Consider the following 18511-nt stretch of genomic DNA (forward strand, 5'->3'; position numbering starts at 1 on the left):
GACTCGAGGTGCGTGCTTCTTCGATTTACGTGAGGAAATCAAAGAGTTCATGGAAAAAAAGGGCAAGCCAGTCTTAGAATTTTCAGTCCACAGAATGGATGCAGGATCTTGCATTTATGGTGGATGTTACAGAGCATCTGAATAACTTGAATAAAATGCTGCAAGGGCGCACCAAAGTTGTCACGCAGTACTATGACAGCATATGCGCGTTCAAGTTGAAGCTGTCATTGTGGGAGACACAACTCGCGGTGGTGATGCTCCTCACTTTCCTTGTCTGAAAGATGTGTGCGCGACCCAACGTGCCGCAGACATGAAGCGGTTCAAAGATAAGATAACGGGACTAGTGCGGGAGTTTGAGCAACGCTTTCAGATTTTTGGTGAACTGGAGAAAGACTTCAAAGTTTTTTGCTCGCCATTCATCGTGAATGCCTCTGATCTGCCCGTCAATATCCAACTAGAAATAATAGATTTGCAATGTGACTCAGATTGAAGGGAAAATTTGCCACAGCTGGCTTGGACACATTTTACCAGCATCTCTTGCCAGGTTACCCAACTTGACAGCCTTGCCTGCAAAAGTGTTGTGCATGTTTGGAACACACAATTTTAGAATAGAGAGAGCAAGTTTTCTCAGTAATGAGCATCAATAAAACCAAGCTGCGCTCAAGGCTCACGCACAAGCACTTGAATGACATCCTGAAATTGGCTGCCACTCAGGATGTGACACCTGATATTGATGCACTTGTGAAATCTAAAAGATGCCAGGTTTCAGGAGTACAATAAACAGTGGGTAACCCCACTTAAAATGCCACATGAGACACTTTATGAAGCCTGATATAGTTCTGTGAAAATGAATGTCTTCTGTGGAAATTTAAAGAAAGTGAACAGTGTGTGATTTACTGTTATAATGTCAGTCACTTCAGTTCATAAGTTTGGTTTGTTGAAATTGTTCATGCATTGTTCATGCATCATGCACAGCTTTTATTTTTCTATCAATAAATAGAGTAGCCTACAAGGCAGGGAGTAACTCAACCCTCTTGAATAGTTTCTACCTCAGTTTGTATGGGGTGGTGAGTTAGCTCAGGATTAAGATGTGGAAATGATAAATGCGGTATTTGATACCTAGAAGAGTATTTTGTTCAATCCCACATAGGCTGTGACTTAAAGTTGTATGCCTTTGTAGTTACACTGAGATGAAGTCTAAGTTCCAATCACTGAGGCATTGTGTTCTTGAAATTGTAGACTTTGTAATAAAACAAAGGAAACAAATCTGAAGTTGCTGTTATTTTTAAGTTATTATGCCATGATTTTACCGGTCCGGCCCACTTGGGAATAGATTTTCCTCCATGTGGCCCTTGAGCTAAAATGAGTTTGACACCCCTGCCTTAAACTCAACCTCATCAGTTTCAGGGGCACTATCCTCGGGTTGAATACTTATATTAGGTGGAGGTTCCTCAAGTACATTATGTGACACAATTTCAGGTTTGAATGCCATCTTACTATGGTCTTGATGTTCTTTGCTTTTATGTGCATTAAAGGTTGAATAAACATTGCTCTGAAAGCTATAGCCTTGATATGGACAAGAAACCTTTTGCTTCAGCTTCAAATGTCTTCGTAAATGGGTAAAAAAGTCAGCTTCAGTGCCAGGCTCCACAAAGTCACACAGCTGACAATGGAAAGCAGTTTCACCCACGTTCCCTAGGTCCTTTTGAGTGTGCCATGTTGATAAGTGGACTTTGAGTGCATTGAAAGATTTAAATGTGCACAGGCACTCCTTATGAAGGCACGGTGATATTCGAGTGTGGCACCCATGTTTTAAGCGGTAATGCTTAAGTAAGTAGCCCCTCTTTTCAGCACAAAATGTGCAGTACTTACACGTCCACTGCATAGGAAGTTTTTGTCTTCTGAAAAGAAAGAAAAGATCATTTTAGCATCAAGCCCAGCGAAATAGAAAGAAAAAAAACAAAAACACTAACATGTAGTATCAGACTTGAAATACCAGAGCTATAGAAAAAAACTAACTCCTTGCAAAAATCTATCTAATTATCAAGCTTTTAATCATTGAACTTCTTTAAAACAAGAACAGCTACCAAATGAACACAGCAGTACAAAAGGTAAATGGTAAATGACTCACTTATGTGGCTAGACATCAAGGGAATTGTAGTCCTGGGTATGATGGACTATAAGTGTAACCCACAGTATCTATAGAGACAGTCCAGAAATACTAATTACATCAAATATTTGAAATTCTAAATATGCCCAAAAAAATATTCTGTATGATGAAATATACTATAACGATGAATTAATTTTAACACTCATGAGATAGATTTATTTTGATTTTCTTGAACGGATTTGCTTTTGTTCTAATCCAATTGCTCTGATGTAAACATAACTTTTACTTTAGCATGCAATGTGTAGACAGTTATTAGGTGAAAATGCCTTTTATTGCTGGGATTATGGAATGTGTGGATTGATGACCATCTGCCTGAGCCTGGAAGGGGACAGTTAAAAATAATACAACAATTTAACACAACCAAAGCTCACCACAACTCATAAACATCTTGTGTCTAGTACAAGTGAAAACTGTAACATAGGCCTATTACCCACAAAGACAGTATTGTCAGGGGCGCCGTAAAGGGGGGGAAAAGTTAGGACGATTCTAAGGGCCCATGACTGACAGGGGGCCTCCCAAAAATATTACTTTTTTTTTTTTTTAATCAGAATTAATACTTTATCCAAAATAAAGTAATGAAACAAACGGTCCCTTTGTCTTCATAAAATGTATATCAAAGGTCTCTACTTCATTTGGGCAAATAAATAAGGCTAACGTTCTCTCTCCCCCCTCTTTGTTCGCCCCTATCGTGCATGAAATGGGTACAGCCCTGCTGAGTGGCGCTAGTCAGAGCTGTGCCGCAGCAGTCTCACACAGAAGCCCCACAGAGTGCGCCAAAGGCTGCAGCAAAGTCTGGAAAGATAAGTCGGGTCCAGAAAGGAGGGAAAGGAGAGAGGAGAAGAGAGAAGCGGCTCAAGTTGTACCAGTGTTTTTCTCAGGAAAGTGGGTATAGTCTGTGATGTTGGAAACAACTGCTAGTTTGATATCCACAATGAGATGAACATTTCAGCTAATTATAAGCCTACTAAATGGCTTGTCCCGCCTCCGGACTCAGCCTGAATGTCAGCAGGTGCACCATAAACCTTGTTGTGTACAATCAAGACTGATATTTTTTGTTGAGCCTGTTTTTTGTTGAGAAAAAATGGGTTTCTTGAGTCCTTATGTTCCTATTCATGCTAAGTTGCCCTACTTTTCATTTTATGTAGCCTAACTGATTCCTGTTTTTATTTGTGCTTGTTCATTTTGGTTCCATAATGAAGCCATGAAGACTTAATAAAGGAAGAGGCAAATCAGTCACCTTGTGCACAGTGAATCATCCATTTTTTGTCAGTCATACAGTAATATTTTGACTACAAGAGGCAAGACAGCTGAAAAGGTGGAGTTATGATAAAGCTTTTGAGTGGGTCGATTGGATCCTGGAGATGTGGTTACAGCAGTTGCACAGGGTTCTTGTGGCCTTTGAGGGGCCCATGTGATATTTTTTCATTGGGGCCCAATCCCTGGCGGCGCCCTGAGTATTGTAATGTACATATTCTAGACAACATGACCTTAAAGAATAACTTAGGCCACTGAGTATGCCAGCAAATACGTTCCCTATGATAACAGGACTATGATAAACTGAGTAAAGATCTTTTCAGACAGGGAGACACTTTTGTCTGTACGAGTCTGATCTGCGGGCTCTCACTGCGCTCCCAACCGTGTGACCCCAGACAACGCGCGACGTAACAGTGGCGCGCTGCTACCGACGTGTAAACTCCCATGGAAACGGCACAGCTACGAATATCGACTAGTGTTAAGTGAGGAGGGTTAAATAAAATAACATTAAGTTAGTTGACTGTGGTGATATCCCCAATCATAGGTCGACACACAGTGGTAGTCCTGTCTTTGACAAGCACAGACTGTTATTGTTGGTAGCTAAAGTTAGCTAAGTTAGCATAGTCCTACCTTAACAGCCTAGCTTAAAATAAAATGATACATCCAGACTTGTTCTGATGTTCTGCCATGTGAATGCCCTCCTGTTCATGGAAACTCACAAACCGCCGGGATCAGTCTCTCATCGTGAGTCAGTACTCGATAAATTACTGGCCTCAGAAAATAAAAAAAACGTGACGCCCGCGACCGTTACACTAAAGTTTCTCCTCAACTTTAACGTGACAAAAGTCTTTAATGTTACTTATTTTCAATACCGAGGAAGTCGTGGTTTGAAAAAATAATAAAGTATTGACCAAGTTTCATCAAAATTTAGCCACGTTATGTCCATAATATAGTTCAGCTAGCGTTAGCCGACATTATTACACACATTACTAGCAAGCACGAAAAATATGGCGCTTACTTACAGAAACAAAACGGTCTAAACAAGGGTAAAATATTACTCACCAAATGAGTGTGCCAAGCACAAGAATGCTGAAAATAATAATCACGAGTACCGTTGCAGTAATAAGGTCCAGCTCAATTAGGTCCAGCTTAATAAGGTCCAGCTCCACCTCGTCCGTTGCGGGCATGTTGTTGACATGTACCGTCAAGCGTAGAGAGGATGGATCTGTGCATGTCCACAGGTCGAAAAAAAAAAAAAGCGGGCGATGTTTTCAAATCCATAACGAAGCAAAAGTACTAATACCACTCCGTGAAACTACTCTGTTACAATACAAGTACAGATCCTGCAGTGAAAATTTCAATTAAGTAAAAACATATAACCACAAAAAGAAATACTTAAAATATTAAAAGTAAAGGTAGCATACTCAATGGAGGAAAATGGCTCTTGTGATTATTATTATATATCACGTATGTATTATTACATATGCAGTGATGCAAAAAGTACAATATTTCCCTCTGAAATGTAGTGGAGTGAAAGTAGAAAGTAATATGAAAAGAAAAAAAACTCAAGTAAAGTACTTAAAGTACTTTGTACTTAAGTGCAGTATTGAGTAAATGTACTGTACTTAGCTACATTCCAACACAGAAAAAAAGCACAATTATCAAAAACGTACTTTTTCTAAATGAATCCAGCTCAAATAGACTGAGCTGGTGAGATTTTTCAACCACAAATTACAAGTAACTTCCTAAAAGTGAGTGTTATTAGCAATTTGATAAAAACTGATTTAAGTCAATTTACTATTTTTAATTAAATACCATGTTTGCATTTACAGTGTATCTCAAAATGTTATTTTTCTGTGAACAGCTGACTAAGATTTTTAGGCAAGCTTGATATGCAAATAAAATAATTATTTTTTACAGTATTTTCTCCATAAAGATTTGTGTTTGTAGTGTACATTATTTGTAGTGTACATTATTTAAAAATTTAAGTGTTGTAGTGTTGCAGAAGTGTTGTGGTGTTGCAGAAGGGAACAATACGGGCATAAAAAAGCAAAATAGGAAAACAAACAAATCTCAGTGGAGAGGAAACAGTAGCCATTAGGAGTCCTAATCTAACAAATAGTTCTTAAGCATTGAATTGAACTATCCCAAATGTCCCTGCCTTCTTCTTCTCTTCCAGTTTAATGTCACACTAGGACGCTTGCAGGGTTATTATACTGCCCTCATCAGTCCTGGAAGAATCACATCTCCAGTATCTATGACATCTATGATACCTTCAGTACCTATGGTACTGTGGAAAAACAAATACTGTCACATTTTCAGAATTTTGGCATCAACGTGATCAAAGTATCGGTTCTCGTGACATTCCTAGACCTCATATACTTAACCATGGCCCCACAAACCATGACTAAGCACACAAAAACACACACAACAAGGGTTATGAAACCATAGCCAAATCTCAGTCACGTACAGTAAGTGAGCATCATTTCAGGTCTCTTTTAAGCACTTTATGTGTTTCAAGCTATGTTGACAAATGTAGTGACAAACCTCTTTAGGGAGGGCTTTTGGAGAGACCATTGGTTCCTGGACTATAGTTGGAGCCGTGGGCTGATGAAGAGGCAGAAATGGAGAACCAGAGAGGAAAACAAAAGAGAGAGAGAGAGGGATGGAGAGAGTTATTTCAATATAGACTATATCTGCGTTTCGATGTTTCAAAAACGAAACGAAACGTTGATTCTTCAGGAACTAAGAGGTTCCTGTGGACCATTGTTGTTATCTGAACATATTTGGCTAGAACTTCTACTGAACAGACTCACAATATTTACTGTTTTACATGGATGAGAAAATACATCAGTTGATATGAACCTTGTGAATTTTGAATTTTGTATAACTGGTCCTAACTGAATGGTAGGTTTTGGAAACATTGTAATTAAATCACATCTTATAGCTTTCTGTGTTAAGTCAGTGCTAGTACAATGGATAACTTGCTAAGAGTGGTTGATACCAAATCTAAACCTTTTTAACATAGCCCAATATTTCAAGTCATGCAAAACTGTGATGTGACATACTGTACTTTGTTGTAGCCATACTGGTCCTATATACTAAACCATGGCCCCACAAACCATTACTAAGCTTCTGGTTTTCCAACAAAAACAAGTACCGTCACATTTTTAGAATTTTGGCATCGACTTGTGATTGAAGTATTGGTTCTTGTGAGATCCCTAGTCAAAGCTAAAATTTAGGATATCTAAAAATAAAAAAGTATAAGTGGCTGTTTGAACCTTTGATAGGTAGTCTGGATATGTATATAAAACAGCAGTCTGTAATTCAGTTGTGGACTTGTCAGAATGAATATTTCAGTCCATAACATCATTCTTCCTTGGACAAATTATGTCACTTTTCAGATATCCATGGTTGTATTTCTGAAATCCAGAATGATCACTCTTCATCAAAAATGCAGTTGCAGATATCTGAAATTGATCATTCAATACACATTATTGGCAAAAGTGACATCATTATTTGTCTTAGGAGGAATGACTGTTATTGAATCCTCAGTAAGACTTCCTCAGTAACTTGGTTGAGAAAATATTATATAAAATATATCGTTATACGTAGTATAGTATCATATAATACAAAATACATTGTTTTTCCACTACACAGGCTGATCCACACTTCACACCAGTTGGTGGCGGTAATGATAAATGTCAAAGAAGAAGAACTTCCGGTTCCCTTTTCCCGAAGTCGGTGTGTTTTTTTTTAGATGGCTGAAATAAAGGTTGTGGTTAACACGAACTCGGGACGTCTTCGTGTTTAATTCTACACCATAAAATACTCCGATGAATACCGTAATCGTGATGTTCTTAAGGTTTTACGTGTCTTAAAAACGCGGTTGCTAACAAGGGGCTAAATGAGACTACAGAAGTTGTCGGGAACGTTAAACGTCATCACGCCCAACACGAAACCTGATCTACTCATGGATCCACTTTTACAGCCTCGTTGTGTTTATATTCGCGCTCTTACAAACGGTTACTAACGTAGTAAGAGGGACGGCTTTTGTACAAGTACTAAGTGTTCTAAATTAAATTACAAGTTGGAAGCTTAAAGATCGTGACGTTAAAGTCATGCGACCGTGGTGTAGTTCGTTTGTGACCTAACGTTAGCATTTCACTTACGGTTGTATTTAGGCTTAAAAAGCATAACGTTGTGTTCATTAGTGAATATTGTCTCGCTGAACAACAGTACCATAAACTCTTCTTTGTCACAGATTTAATTTTCTGCAATAATCCAAAAACCAGTGGAAAAATTCCAGTGTCGAGGTAACCAGGTGATGCTAATTTCCGTGTTGGCTTACAAAACTACTCATCGCCGCAGCACTCCATTGCGCATGACGATTCACTTGGTACAATGGCGCCTCTAGATCTGGATAAATATGCGGAGATTGCAAAACAGTGTAAATACCTTCCAGAAAATGACCTCAAGGTAAATGTGACCTTATAGAAATATTTTAAATTAAGACATGTGATTAGCTTAAATTGGTAACCTTAGCTCACTGCTATTTTATGTTGTAACAGGGTAACTAGCTAATGTTAGCTTCAGGTAACGTTTGTTTCAGCTAGCTAGTCTGCTGCTTTCATTAACGTCAAAACCGTTAAATCAGTAGTTTAATTTATCGTAGCCCGATACAAGTCCAACTGTCGTATCTAATGCTAACGGAGCAGGGTCAGATGAGCTGCTGCTTTGGTGTGTCATTATCTGCCGGTATACATTAACTCATCCATCCTGGTGACCTGATGATGTTGACTGTTGTGATGTTAGGTTGACAGCTGATTGTTACTGACTCCAAATCTATCAGGCGCATTTAACGCTAATCTCTGAGGAGACACGCGCATGTTCATTAAAAAAGTCACATTTAATTCCTGAAATCCAAAGACAGCTCATAAGGTTATGGGAATAAGGTACTGTCCTAACACGCCGGAATAGTCTATTTTAATAGGTGAGCTATACAGTTAAGATGTGAGATTTAGAATAGAGTATAGAGAGTATTACAACAATAAAGGCACAGAGTAGATGTACCATATTTACTGTCATTGGCTTTTAACTAGGGACCATCTTGTAATGGGACCAACCACAACAACATTATCAACAACAAACATCAATATGTACATGTTCTGACCCCTGAGTACTCGTAGTCATTACTATATTATTAGGTGAGTACGCAGTACATGCAGCTACACACCTGTACTGTTTGTGACTGTATCGTTCACAGCTGTGATGTCACCATGGTGACACACACATATACACGCACACACACCCACACACACACACACAGGCAGACTGACCGACAGACCTCCTCTATGGTAGTTCCTACTATAGTAGGTGTCTCCAGTAACAAATTTCGTCATGGTGACACACACAGACAGAGGAGGTGAAGATCACAGCAGCCCTGCTGTATACTGTATACTGTACAGTCAGCTTGAAGGTCTCAGGCAGTCAGAGTCAGCATGAACTACTGACCAGTCACAATTTGCAACCAAATAAAATGATGAAATTAATAAAGTTCATCTTAATCTGTCTAATTGCTTTTATTTCCCCTAAAATAACAGGTCAGTGTATGAAAAGGCCAGTGATTCCTACACTGCAGATAGATAGATACTTTTTCATTTATTTACCATTCACCCAACGTAATTGTGTACACCCTCACACTTATCAGTATTACACTCTGTTAATTATAAATCTATATGTAGGGAAGCACAGTGGCTCAGTTGCTGTCAGTCAGTGGGTGGCTACCATTAGTTTTTAATTATCCATAATACCCATACCTTTTTCAAACAGTATTTTCTGTGTATTCATGCCTTAGGCATGTCAAACCTCCTGACATATGTCCCCTAACACCTGCAGCATCTCCTCGGCCTGACTGTTATTGGTGTCATCTACCCAGTACAGTGTGGGCTGTCACAGTCATTGGTACCTGATAACATGTTGGGTCTTGGTACAGATGCTCAGTTTGGAGTGTTTAGGATGTCAGTGCCAGTCACAGTGACATGAACACCTTGTGGAAACCCTGTACTGACTTTATTCTGTCTAACAGAATCTCATTATGTGAAGAAAAATACTGAGTGCTCTTGGTTGTGTCATAGTGAGTCCCCAGGTGAATTAAAAGGTGCTCTTGAAGTTGAAGTAAAGACACAATGAAGCTGTAAAGTTAACTTCAGGCACAGTCGCACAGAGCCAAGGATATAAGAAAATGCCTTTATTTGGTTAGGGCATAGCAGAGTAAAAATCCAGAACAAACATCCCAAATAAGGGAGTAAAACGCTGACCGATTCTGTCTAACAGAATCTCATTAGTGTTGGTGTCGGTGGATATTTATTTTCCCATGATGTCAAATAATGTTTCAGAGTTCATGTTTCATGTAAAGTAATTGAATACTGTTGCTAAATGAACGTTCATCACTTATGTCTGTGTATTAATCTTTCATCTGTACAGAGGTTATGTGACTACGTGTGTGATCTCCTGCTGGAGGAGTCCAACGTCCAGCCTGTCTCTACTCCTGTGACAGTATGTGGGGACATACATGGACAGGTAAAACACACTGCAGGAAACTTTTTGTTTTCATTAATGTTGCTGTTAATATGACAGTGTACACAGTGTGTAGAATCTGATGTTTATCTATGTGTGTCTTAGTTCTATGATCTCTGTGAGCTCTTCCGGACCGGAGGACAGGTTCCAGACACAAATTACATCTTTATGGTTTGTATATTTAAATGAGTTTGTGTGAGTGGATTGGTGTGAATTACTGTGTGGCCCAGTGTTGGTAAAGTCTCTGTCCTCTGCAGGGGGACTTTGTTGACCGGGGATACTACAGTCTGGAGACGTTCACCTACCTGCTGGTGCTGAAAGCCAAATGGCCCGACCGCATCACACTTCTCCGTGGAAACCACGAGAGCAGACAGATCACACAAGTTTATGGCTTTTATGGTGATGTGATTCCTGGAGGATCATGATCAGAATTCATCACCACTGGCACACGTTCAGTCAGAAATAAGTTAGGGCTTTTTTGTCTTACAGATGAGTGCCAGACCAAGTATGGGAATGCAAATGCATGGCGTTACTGCACCAAAGTGTTCGACATGTTAACAGTTGCAGCTGTAAGTATTGAAGTACTAAACCTAACTGAATTCAAATGATGGCTCTGCCTGTGTAGATATATCTGTGTAAACATGAGAAGTTAATTTCTGTTGAGTTTTCATCTATCTATAACCTTCTGTAATCCCACCGATCCTTCCTCAGAATCCAAACAGGCCACAACATGTCTGACCTCAAAAATGTATCATTTCACATACGAAATATAATAAATATAATATATGTATATATATATATATTACAAGTTTACTGAACCTCTCAGCTGAAACCCACTGATCTGCTTCCCAGATTAATTTTGACACAGTGTCACTCACCTGATGAACCTAGACCTTCAAACTGAGTACAGTTTGATTGTTTATAGTGTCTGTCTCTGACCTCATCATTGGTCTACTGTGATCCAGCAGACAGATGTGAGTTTAAAGCCACAGTATGTTGTCAATGTGCTGTCATTAAACCCAGCAGCTGACACTTCTTGAAGGAACTGCTTCATAGAAGTAGTCAGTTGGTTTTTGTACGGCACCCCATATTTTTAAGTTTTTACAGTAGTTGTCGCTGAGAGGATGATGTTAGTCCTGAACCCAGTAGGTTTTGTGACGTGTATGACGTCCTCACACTTGTATTTTTGTCAGCTGATGGATGAGCAGATCCTTTGTGTCCACGGAGGCCTCTCCCCAGACATTAAGACCCTGGATCAGATTCGAACCATCGAGCGGAACCAGGAGATTCCCCACAAAGGAGCGTTTTGTGACCTGGTGTGGTCAGACCCTGAAGACGTGGACACCTGGGCCATCAGTCCCAGAGGAGCTGGATGGCTTTTTGGTGCAAAGGTCACAAATGAGGTAGGTCACTTTTTTTATGGAGTTCAGCTTAACAATGCTTTTAGTGACTGCAGTGAGTAAACGTGTTCATGGAGGTTAAATGATCATCATCATCATCATCATCATCACCATCACCATCACCACAAAAGTAGTTTTGAAAAAATTATGAAGTAAGACAAATACAAGGCACATGTTTATTTTACATCCTGCAGTAACACTGGTTCAGCCAGTGTCAATAATAAGATCGTTGTCTGATGAGCTTCAGTATTATAAGGAGGCCTGGAGGGTAGAGTCTGGAGGTGCACATTTAAACACAAGGATGGAAGCGAGGGCGTGAGGTGATGAATTGATGGAAGACTGGATGATGATGATGCTTATTAAATAATAAAAATCAACCACATTCATCTTTAATGTAAGCATTAATACACTGCTCAAAAAATTAAGGGAACACTTAAATCACACATCGGATCTTGAACAAATTATTAAAGTTGAAAATCTTTACTGATGTACATTGTATAATTTTTTGAGAACAAAATGACATAACAGCGATCAATGGAAACCAAAATCATCAATCCATTTAGGACAATCACACAGAAAATCACAGAAAATCACAGTGAAAAATTGAGATCACATCCTGATCCAACCTGCGTGAATCTCATTATGGCAACTCATAATGTGGCTCAGTAGTGTGTATGGCCCTGCTTGCCGTATGCACTCCCAACAACGTCTGGGCATGCTCCTGATGAGTCGGCGGTTGGTGTCCTGGGAGATCTCCTACCAGGCATTGGATCAGGGTGATGCCCTGAGGAGTGAGCTCCTGGACAGACTGTGGCAGACTGTGGCGTCGGATGCACTAATACATAACGTCCCATAGGTGCTCAATTGGATTTAGGTCAGGGGAACACACACATGTTGTTATGCTGCAGCCTTATGTTGAAAAAGTGAATCAGTCTGAATACATTCTGACTGCACTGTAGTGAACTGACTCACTATTAAATTAAAGTAATAAATAAAGTATATTAATTAAGTATATAAAGTATTTAATGAAATGTTGTAATTGTTTTAAATACATTAGTTGTGAATAGACCCAGATGCTTGGTGGTGAATGTTTTCAGTGAGTAGTTTCTCTTTTCCTGCTGATACGTTGTGTGATGTGCAGAATGTAAAGTTTCCTTAAATCCTTCAACAGTGGAGCTATCTGTACTCAGTGTGTCTCAGAACTGATCCTGGGTTAGTAGTAGAGGATAACTGCTACTGATGGTTACTGACAGTCAGTGGCTCTGACATGATTCAAGGCAGCACAAGATTAAGATAAAGACAGACATGATGAAGATAAACACACTGTATAAACAGCATATCCAAAGTCAGCCCATCTCCTTCTCTGAGAGACAAAGGTTCAGAGTTTGAATCCTCAGGTGTCCTAGTCCTAGTTAGCAGGAAAGTGTGTGATCAAGTTGAGCTTCTTTCTTCCATCGTTTTAATGTCTCAAATCTGGTGGAGCACTGGTCTGTCCCTATGAGTCAAAGCGTCTGTGTATAACAGGCTTGTTATCAGAGGTTGCAAAAGCTACAATGATGTTTATAGTTTTAAACAGTGAGTTGTGCTTTAGGGAAACCTCTAGTGATCCAGATCTGGCTTTGGACACCTTACTGTTTCCCTGTCCAGACAGAGGAAGCAGGTAGAACACAGGCTCCATGGTGACAGTGAAGAAAAATTCCAGACAGACCAGAAGTGTTTGGTCTTCTCTCTGTTGTAAATATGGCTGCATATCAAGTGATGTAAGCAGTCCTATAATGTACAAATAAAAATGATCAACGTTTGTTACTGACAATCCAGTATGTTGTTGTTCATTATCAGCGGCAGTCAGAGCAGCAGCCATTTTGTTTTCAGGTTGTCCATCTATCTCATTCTCATGAACACAATATCTCAGTAACTCCTTGAAGGAAGTTCTTCAAATTTTGTACAAACATTCACTTGGACTCAAGGATTTACTGATCAGATTTTGGTGGTGAAAGGTCAAAGGTCAAGGTATGTGAGACCCCACAAAACACTTTTTAGCCATAACTCAACACTTTACACAGAAATTATGACAAAATTTCACACCAATGGTTAATATTTTATATGACTCTGGATAAAAGGATGTAACCTGAAACTAGTCTGGGTGGTGGAGGTGGCAACCATGGAGGTGATTCTAATTTTAAATTTGGAAAAAGAATTTTGTAAAATTTCATTTTTGATCAATGCCTGATGTACACACTGACTTCCTCCTATACCTCCATCATGACTGATGTCACCGTGTACATACAGAACCTCTGGTAGGTGATCTGTGTTCACTTTTGTTGTTTTTTGTTTTTCAAACACATTTTTCTTTTGTTTCTCTATCTGCAGTTTGTTCACATCAACAATCTGAAGCTGATCTGCCGGGCACATCAACTCGTCCATGAAGGATACAAGTTCATGTTTGACGAGAAGCTGGTCACGGTGTGGTCGGCTCCTAATTACTGCTATCGCTGTGGTAACATTGCCTCCATCATGGTCTTCAAAGACGCCAACACGAGAGAGCCGAAGCTCTTCAGAGCAGTGCCTGACTCCGAGAGAGTCATCCCACCCCGAACTACGACACCTTACTTCCTGTGAGCACATTAAAACTGACACAACAGTGCACAGACACTGACCGGGACAGGGGCATCAGCATGTGTAAACCCATATGAATTTTGTATAGTGCATTTAGAGTATTTACAGTGCATCTCCTGTTGCCAGCTGTCAGCTGTTATTCCCAGTCTGTGCATATGATGCCATTATTATTCTGCAGCTTGAATCACACTGAGACATGGCAGCCAAGTGAGTTAGCTCAGTAGCTTTGCTGTGCTGTTTAAGTGTCTGAGAGGAAGAATGAACAGTGCACAACTGACACCTGTAAAATGTTCATATTTATAAACCTCAATTTTACTTTGCAATAAAAAGTCACTGAGCTAGTTGCAGGTGCAGTGTTAAACACAACATATCATTTATTTTGTTATGGTAATGTATTAAAGCTGGATGTAAGATAATCAAGAACTGCACAAAAGTAACAACTGCATCTATTCTGACACATTTCAATGGCGTTATACAGTTTGTGTTATTATGTGATCTTATAAATAAAAAGAGAGTTGATGTGTAAAAAACTAAATATACCTGTATGCTAGAGGGTTGTGACGCCTGTGGTACCTTAAAAGAAATCTCTAATTTTCAGATTTTGAATCAGCACTTGTAATTATTATTATTTTTCTGTGTCACCATGTTTTTAAATAAAGAAATCCAAAAATGAGTCCGACATCAGTACCATCAATACCACGCTTCATTCTGCCAACGATGATTGGACTGTCTGGATAGTTATTGTCCTTATTGTTAAGGAGGAAATACACATCTGCATTCATCTCACACTTAAAGAACAGGAGCATTAATGTATGTAATAATAATAATTTATAGTTTGGAATGGGGTGGGGTAAAGGTGGTAATCCACTGAGGGCTATAAAAAACAAACAATAGGACCTTAAAATCTATTCTAAAACAATCTGGGAGCCAATGGAGAGAGGCCAGGAGAGGGTTAATGTGATCCCTCCCCCTGGAACCAATCAGAAGTCTAGCTGAAGTGTTCTGGACCAGTTGCAGCAAGAAAAGGATGACTACGGGGAGTTAAAGTGGTCATCTCAGTGTCATCACAATAAAAGCCCTTTTTGAAGGAAAGAAGCATTTGTTTAAGCCACGTGAGTATTTTGCGGTTTTACGGTCATGAACTTATCACACAAAGCCAGACCCTCCCCCAGTCTTATTTATGTTTTCCTTTTGACATTAACAAACAAGCAAACTTAAGCAAACTTAACAAAGATGTAAAATTACAGGCTGCTGATCATATGATATTTAATTCCTGGGGCTTTGTTTGTATTTTCACATAAAATCCTGCGAATTTCATGGATGTGTAACCTCAAACAGGATAGATTGTTACGTTCAGTGTGGTCAATGGACCTAGTTCAAAACAGTTGAAAAAAACAGTTGAAAAAGGCTTTTTGAAAAGTTGTGAAGGTCAGAGGGTAAGGACAGTGGGGCAGAAGCTGAGCTGAGACAGACAGTGGAGGGGAGGTCTGGTTCTTCAGCTGGCAGGACAGACGAGGATCTGAGCAAGGCTGGAAAAAAAAAGTCAGGGATAGGTGGAACTGAGACACAGTCAGACAAGGGAACTGGATTAATCGAACAACATGAGAGAACACTACAGATCGTTAGTGTTAGTGCTGAATGACACGTGCATGTATGGGTTGGCAGGAGAAGGAACCGGACCACCACCCCAGGCAGGCAGGCAGGCAGGCAGGGACGCACGCACGCACGCACGCACGCACGCACGCACGCACGCACGCACACACACACACATACACACACACACAAAAGATAACCTGACCACAATGCTAAAATGGTTGAAAAAGCAGCTCATATTAATTGAAGTGCAGTGCTTTGAAAAATTAGATGCCAAAATGATGATTTTTTTATAGGATGATTATCAAAAGGTGGAGATGGTTTGTGTGTCTGTCAATATATATCTGTACATATGTGTGTACAAACATATCTTAACAAAAATGTCCTCACAATCATAGAAAGACATGAACACACATATACACAGTGCTGATTTGCCTCATAGATGCTGTCATACTTGAGAGTAATAACGGTAAGAGTTAATGAGTCTAATTAGCCAATAAGAATCAGCTTTATCCATTTCTCGCTGGATACTGCATTAGTACTGTGTGTGTGTGTGTGTGTGTGTGTGTGTGTGTGTGTGTGTGTGTGTGTGTGTGTGTGTGTGTCTGTCTATCTATCTGCCTATACCATTAAAATTCTGTAAATCTCTGTGCTTAGGTTGACACTTTCTACAAAACAGCATTTTGTCTACTACTGAGGAAGCCGTGATGTGTGAAGACTGAAATATGTGGACAGAAGGACGAGTTACCCAGAATTTTTTCTTCTAGACTTCTAGAGCTTCTCCCACTCTAGCGATTGTTGGGACTCAAGTGGTGGAGACCACATGCTCTTTGTTCTACTGACAATAGAACTCACTTCCCCACAGCTCCTCACTGTTCACACCTGGGGACAACCCTACCCAGGGACCTCACTGACCAGTCAGTGTTGGTCAGTGTGTGTCAGTGTGTCACCAAACAAAACCAGATCTCCTTTGTTCTTTCTCTTCTCTTTTTGGCTTTCTCAGGAGCAGCAGCTCCTCTCCCCTGTCAGCTCTTCAAGGTGCAACAATGCCCCCAGCCCAGGTACCTGAGACAACAGCTCTCTTGCAGGCCTTCTCACAGCGGACTGCAACACTCTTCTTCTCAACAGCAGCGACCTGCTTAGGATTAACTGAGAGTGAACCAAGTTCTCTTCAGAATCAGCAGCTACAACACAAGGTCAGCCAGCTACAGGAGCCACAGCAGAGTTCTAGGGCTTCATGGAACAGCTAACTCTGTGAGAATAACAAAGGAGAGCAGAAGCCACACAGCCAGACAGGACTTTACTCCACTGTCTTGTGCCGGTCATGGGCCGCTCATGCTTCTGATAGGAGTTACCGTTTTTTCCACAGATAGCAATCGTACGAGAGGCTTGTCGAGACAAAATCACGCTCAGATCTGTGTCATTTCTGTCTCCCAGCTGCACACAGGTGATGCTTGTTAACAGCCTGATTGACGTCTATGAGGTTTAAAGCACAGCCAGGCCCACACAGTCAGACTAACACACACACGCATACTTCTTCTGTACACTGCAATATAAATTCAGAAGCTGATAGCAACCATTGTCTCAGCAGGTGGTAGTAACGCAGTATCTGGGCAGAGATGAGCAAAGCTGATTCTTATTGGCTAATGAGACTCATTAACTCTTACCCTTATTACTCTCATGTATGAGAAAAAAAAACGCACCACATATATACACTGAATGATAACGAGACACAGGTGTATCACATTAGGGGAAGGGAGGCAATCAACAGGAGGGAAGGAAGCTAGACAATACAAGGAAGAACATACACCAAAATAAAACAGGAAGTAGACAAGACACAAACGCAAAACCTACCAAAATATATTACAAAACTACCTGGGCCCTGACAGTACTTTTCCAAGGTCTGGAACATAGGAGGCTGGTAGCCAAAAACCACCTGGAACGGCGTCAACCCCGCGGAGGCTGAGGGCAGGGTGTTGTGAGCGTACTCCACCCAGTGAAGCATCTTGGCCCAAGCTGAGGGGTTTTGGGCTGTGATGCATCGAAGACCCGCCTCCAGGTCCTGGTTAAGCCTTTCCGTCTGCCCATTGCTCTCAGGGTGGTAACCCGATGTTAGACTAGCCTTAGCCCCCACCAACTGGCAAAAAGCCCCCCAGAACCGTGCCACAAACTGAGGCCCCCGGTTGGACAGAATGTCCCTGGGGATTCCAAAATGTCTGAAGACGTTAGTAAGCAGGACCCCCGCCGTTTTCTTGGCAGAGGGTAACTTAGGAAGGGCAATGAATTTCACCATCTTAGAAGTCAGTATGGTGGTACTACCTTCAGAGGGTGGGAATCCAGTGACAAAATCAACGGATATGTCTGACCAGGGCCAATGCGGGGCTAGAAGGGGTTGAAGCAGACCAGCTGGGGGAGCAGTAGAGGGCTTCTGATGGGCACAGACAGAACACGATGAAACATAGTCTGAGACATCCTTTCTTATAGCAGGCCACCAGAACCTTTCCCGAATGCGAAATATAGTCCGCCGCACCCCAGGATGACAGGAGAACTTGGAGGCATGAACCCAGTGGATTACCATCCCCCTCAAATCTGGTGGTACATACAGTCTGTTAGGAGCCCCCCCCCCCACAGGTGCAATAACAGTCTGACTTGCCCTTTTAACCATGGACTCAATTTCCCAAGAGACTGCCCCCAGGAAACATGTTGCTGGGAGAATGGAACTGGGTTCTTCTGGATTGGTCTCGGGGGAGTGGAGACGGGATAAAATGTCTGTCTTAACATTCTTAGACTCCGGGCGATAAGACAAAATAAAATGAAATCTAGAAAAGAATAGGGCCCACCTTGCTTGGCGTGAGTTCATCCTCTTACCACTCTTCAGATATTCCAAATTCTTGTGATC

General features: G+C 40.7%; 1 protein-coding gene across 1 annotated transcript; it reads left to right on the forward strand.

Annotated features, from left to right (window-relative positions):
- The first annotated feature begins 7599 nt into the window (after positions 1-7599).
- On the forward strand, positions 7600-14692 carry ppp6c (protein phosphatase 6 catalytic subunit). The gene is made up of 7 exons (XM_022746625.1): positions 7600-7903; positions 9911-10006; positions 10109-10174; positions 10261-10402; positions 10493-10572; positions 11197-11406; positions 13774-14692. The coding sequence occupies exons 1-7, from the start codon at positions 7829-7831 to the stop codon at positions 14020-14022; spliced, it is 918 nt and encodes a 305-aa protein (XP_022602346.1). The 5' UTR covers positions 7600-7828; the 3' UTR covers positions 14023-14692.
- Positions 14693-18511: the final 3819 nt, after the last annotated feature.

The sequence above is a fragment of the Seriola dumerili genome, unplaced genomic scaffold, assembly GCF_002260705.1.
Source record: "Seriola dumerili isolate Sdu_G_001 unplaced genomic scaffold, Sdu_1.0 BDQW01000008.1, whole genome shotgun sequence".
Lineage (NCBI taxonomy): Eukaryota > Metazoa > Chordata > Actinopteri > Carangiformes > Carangidae > Seriola > Seriola dumerili.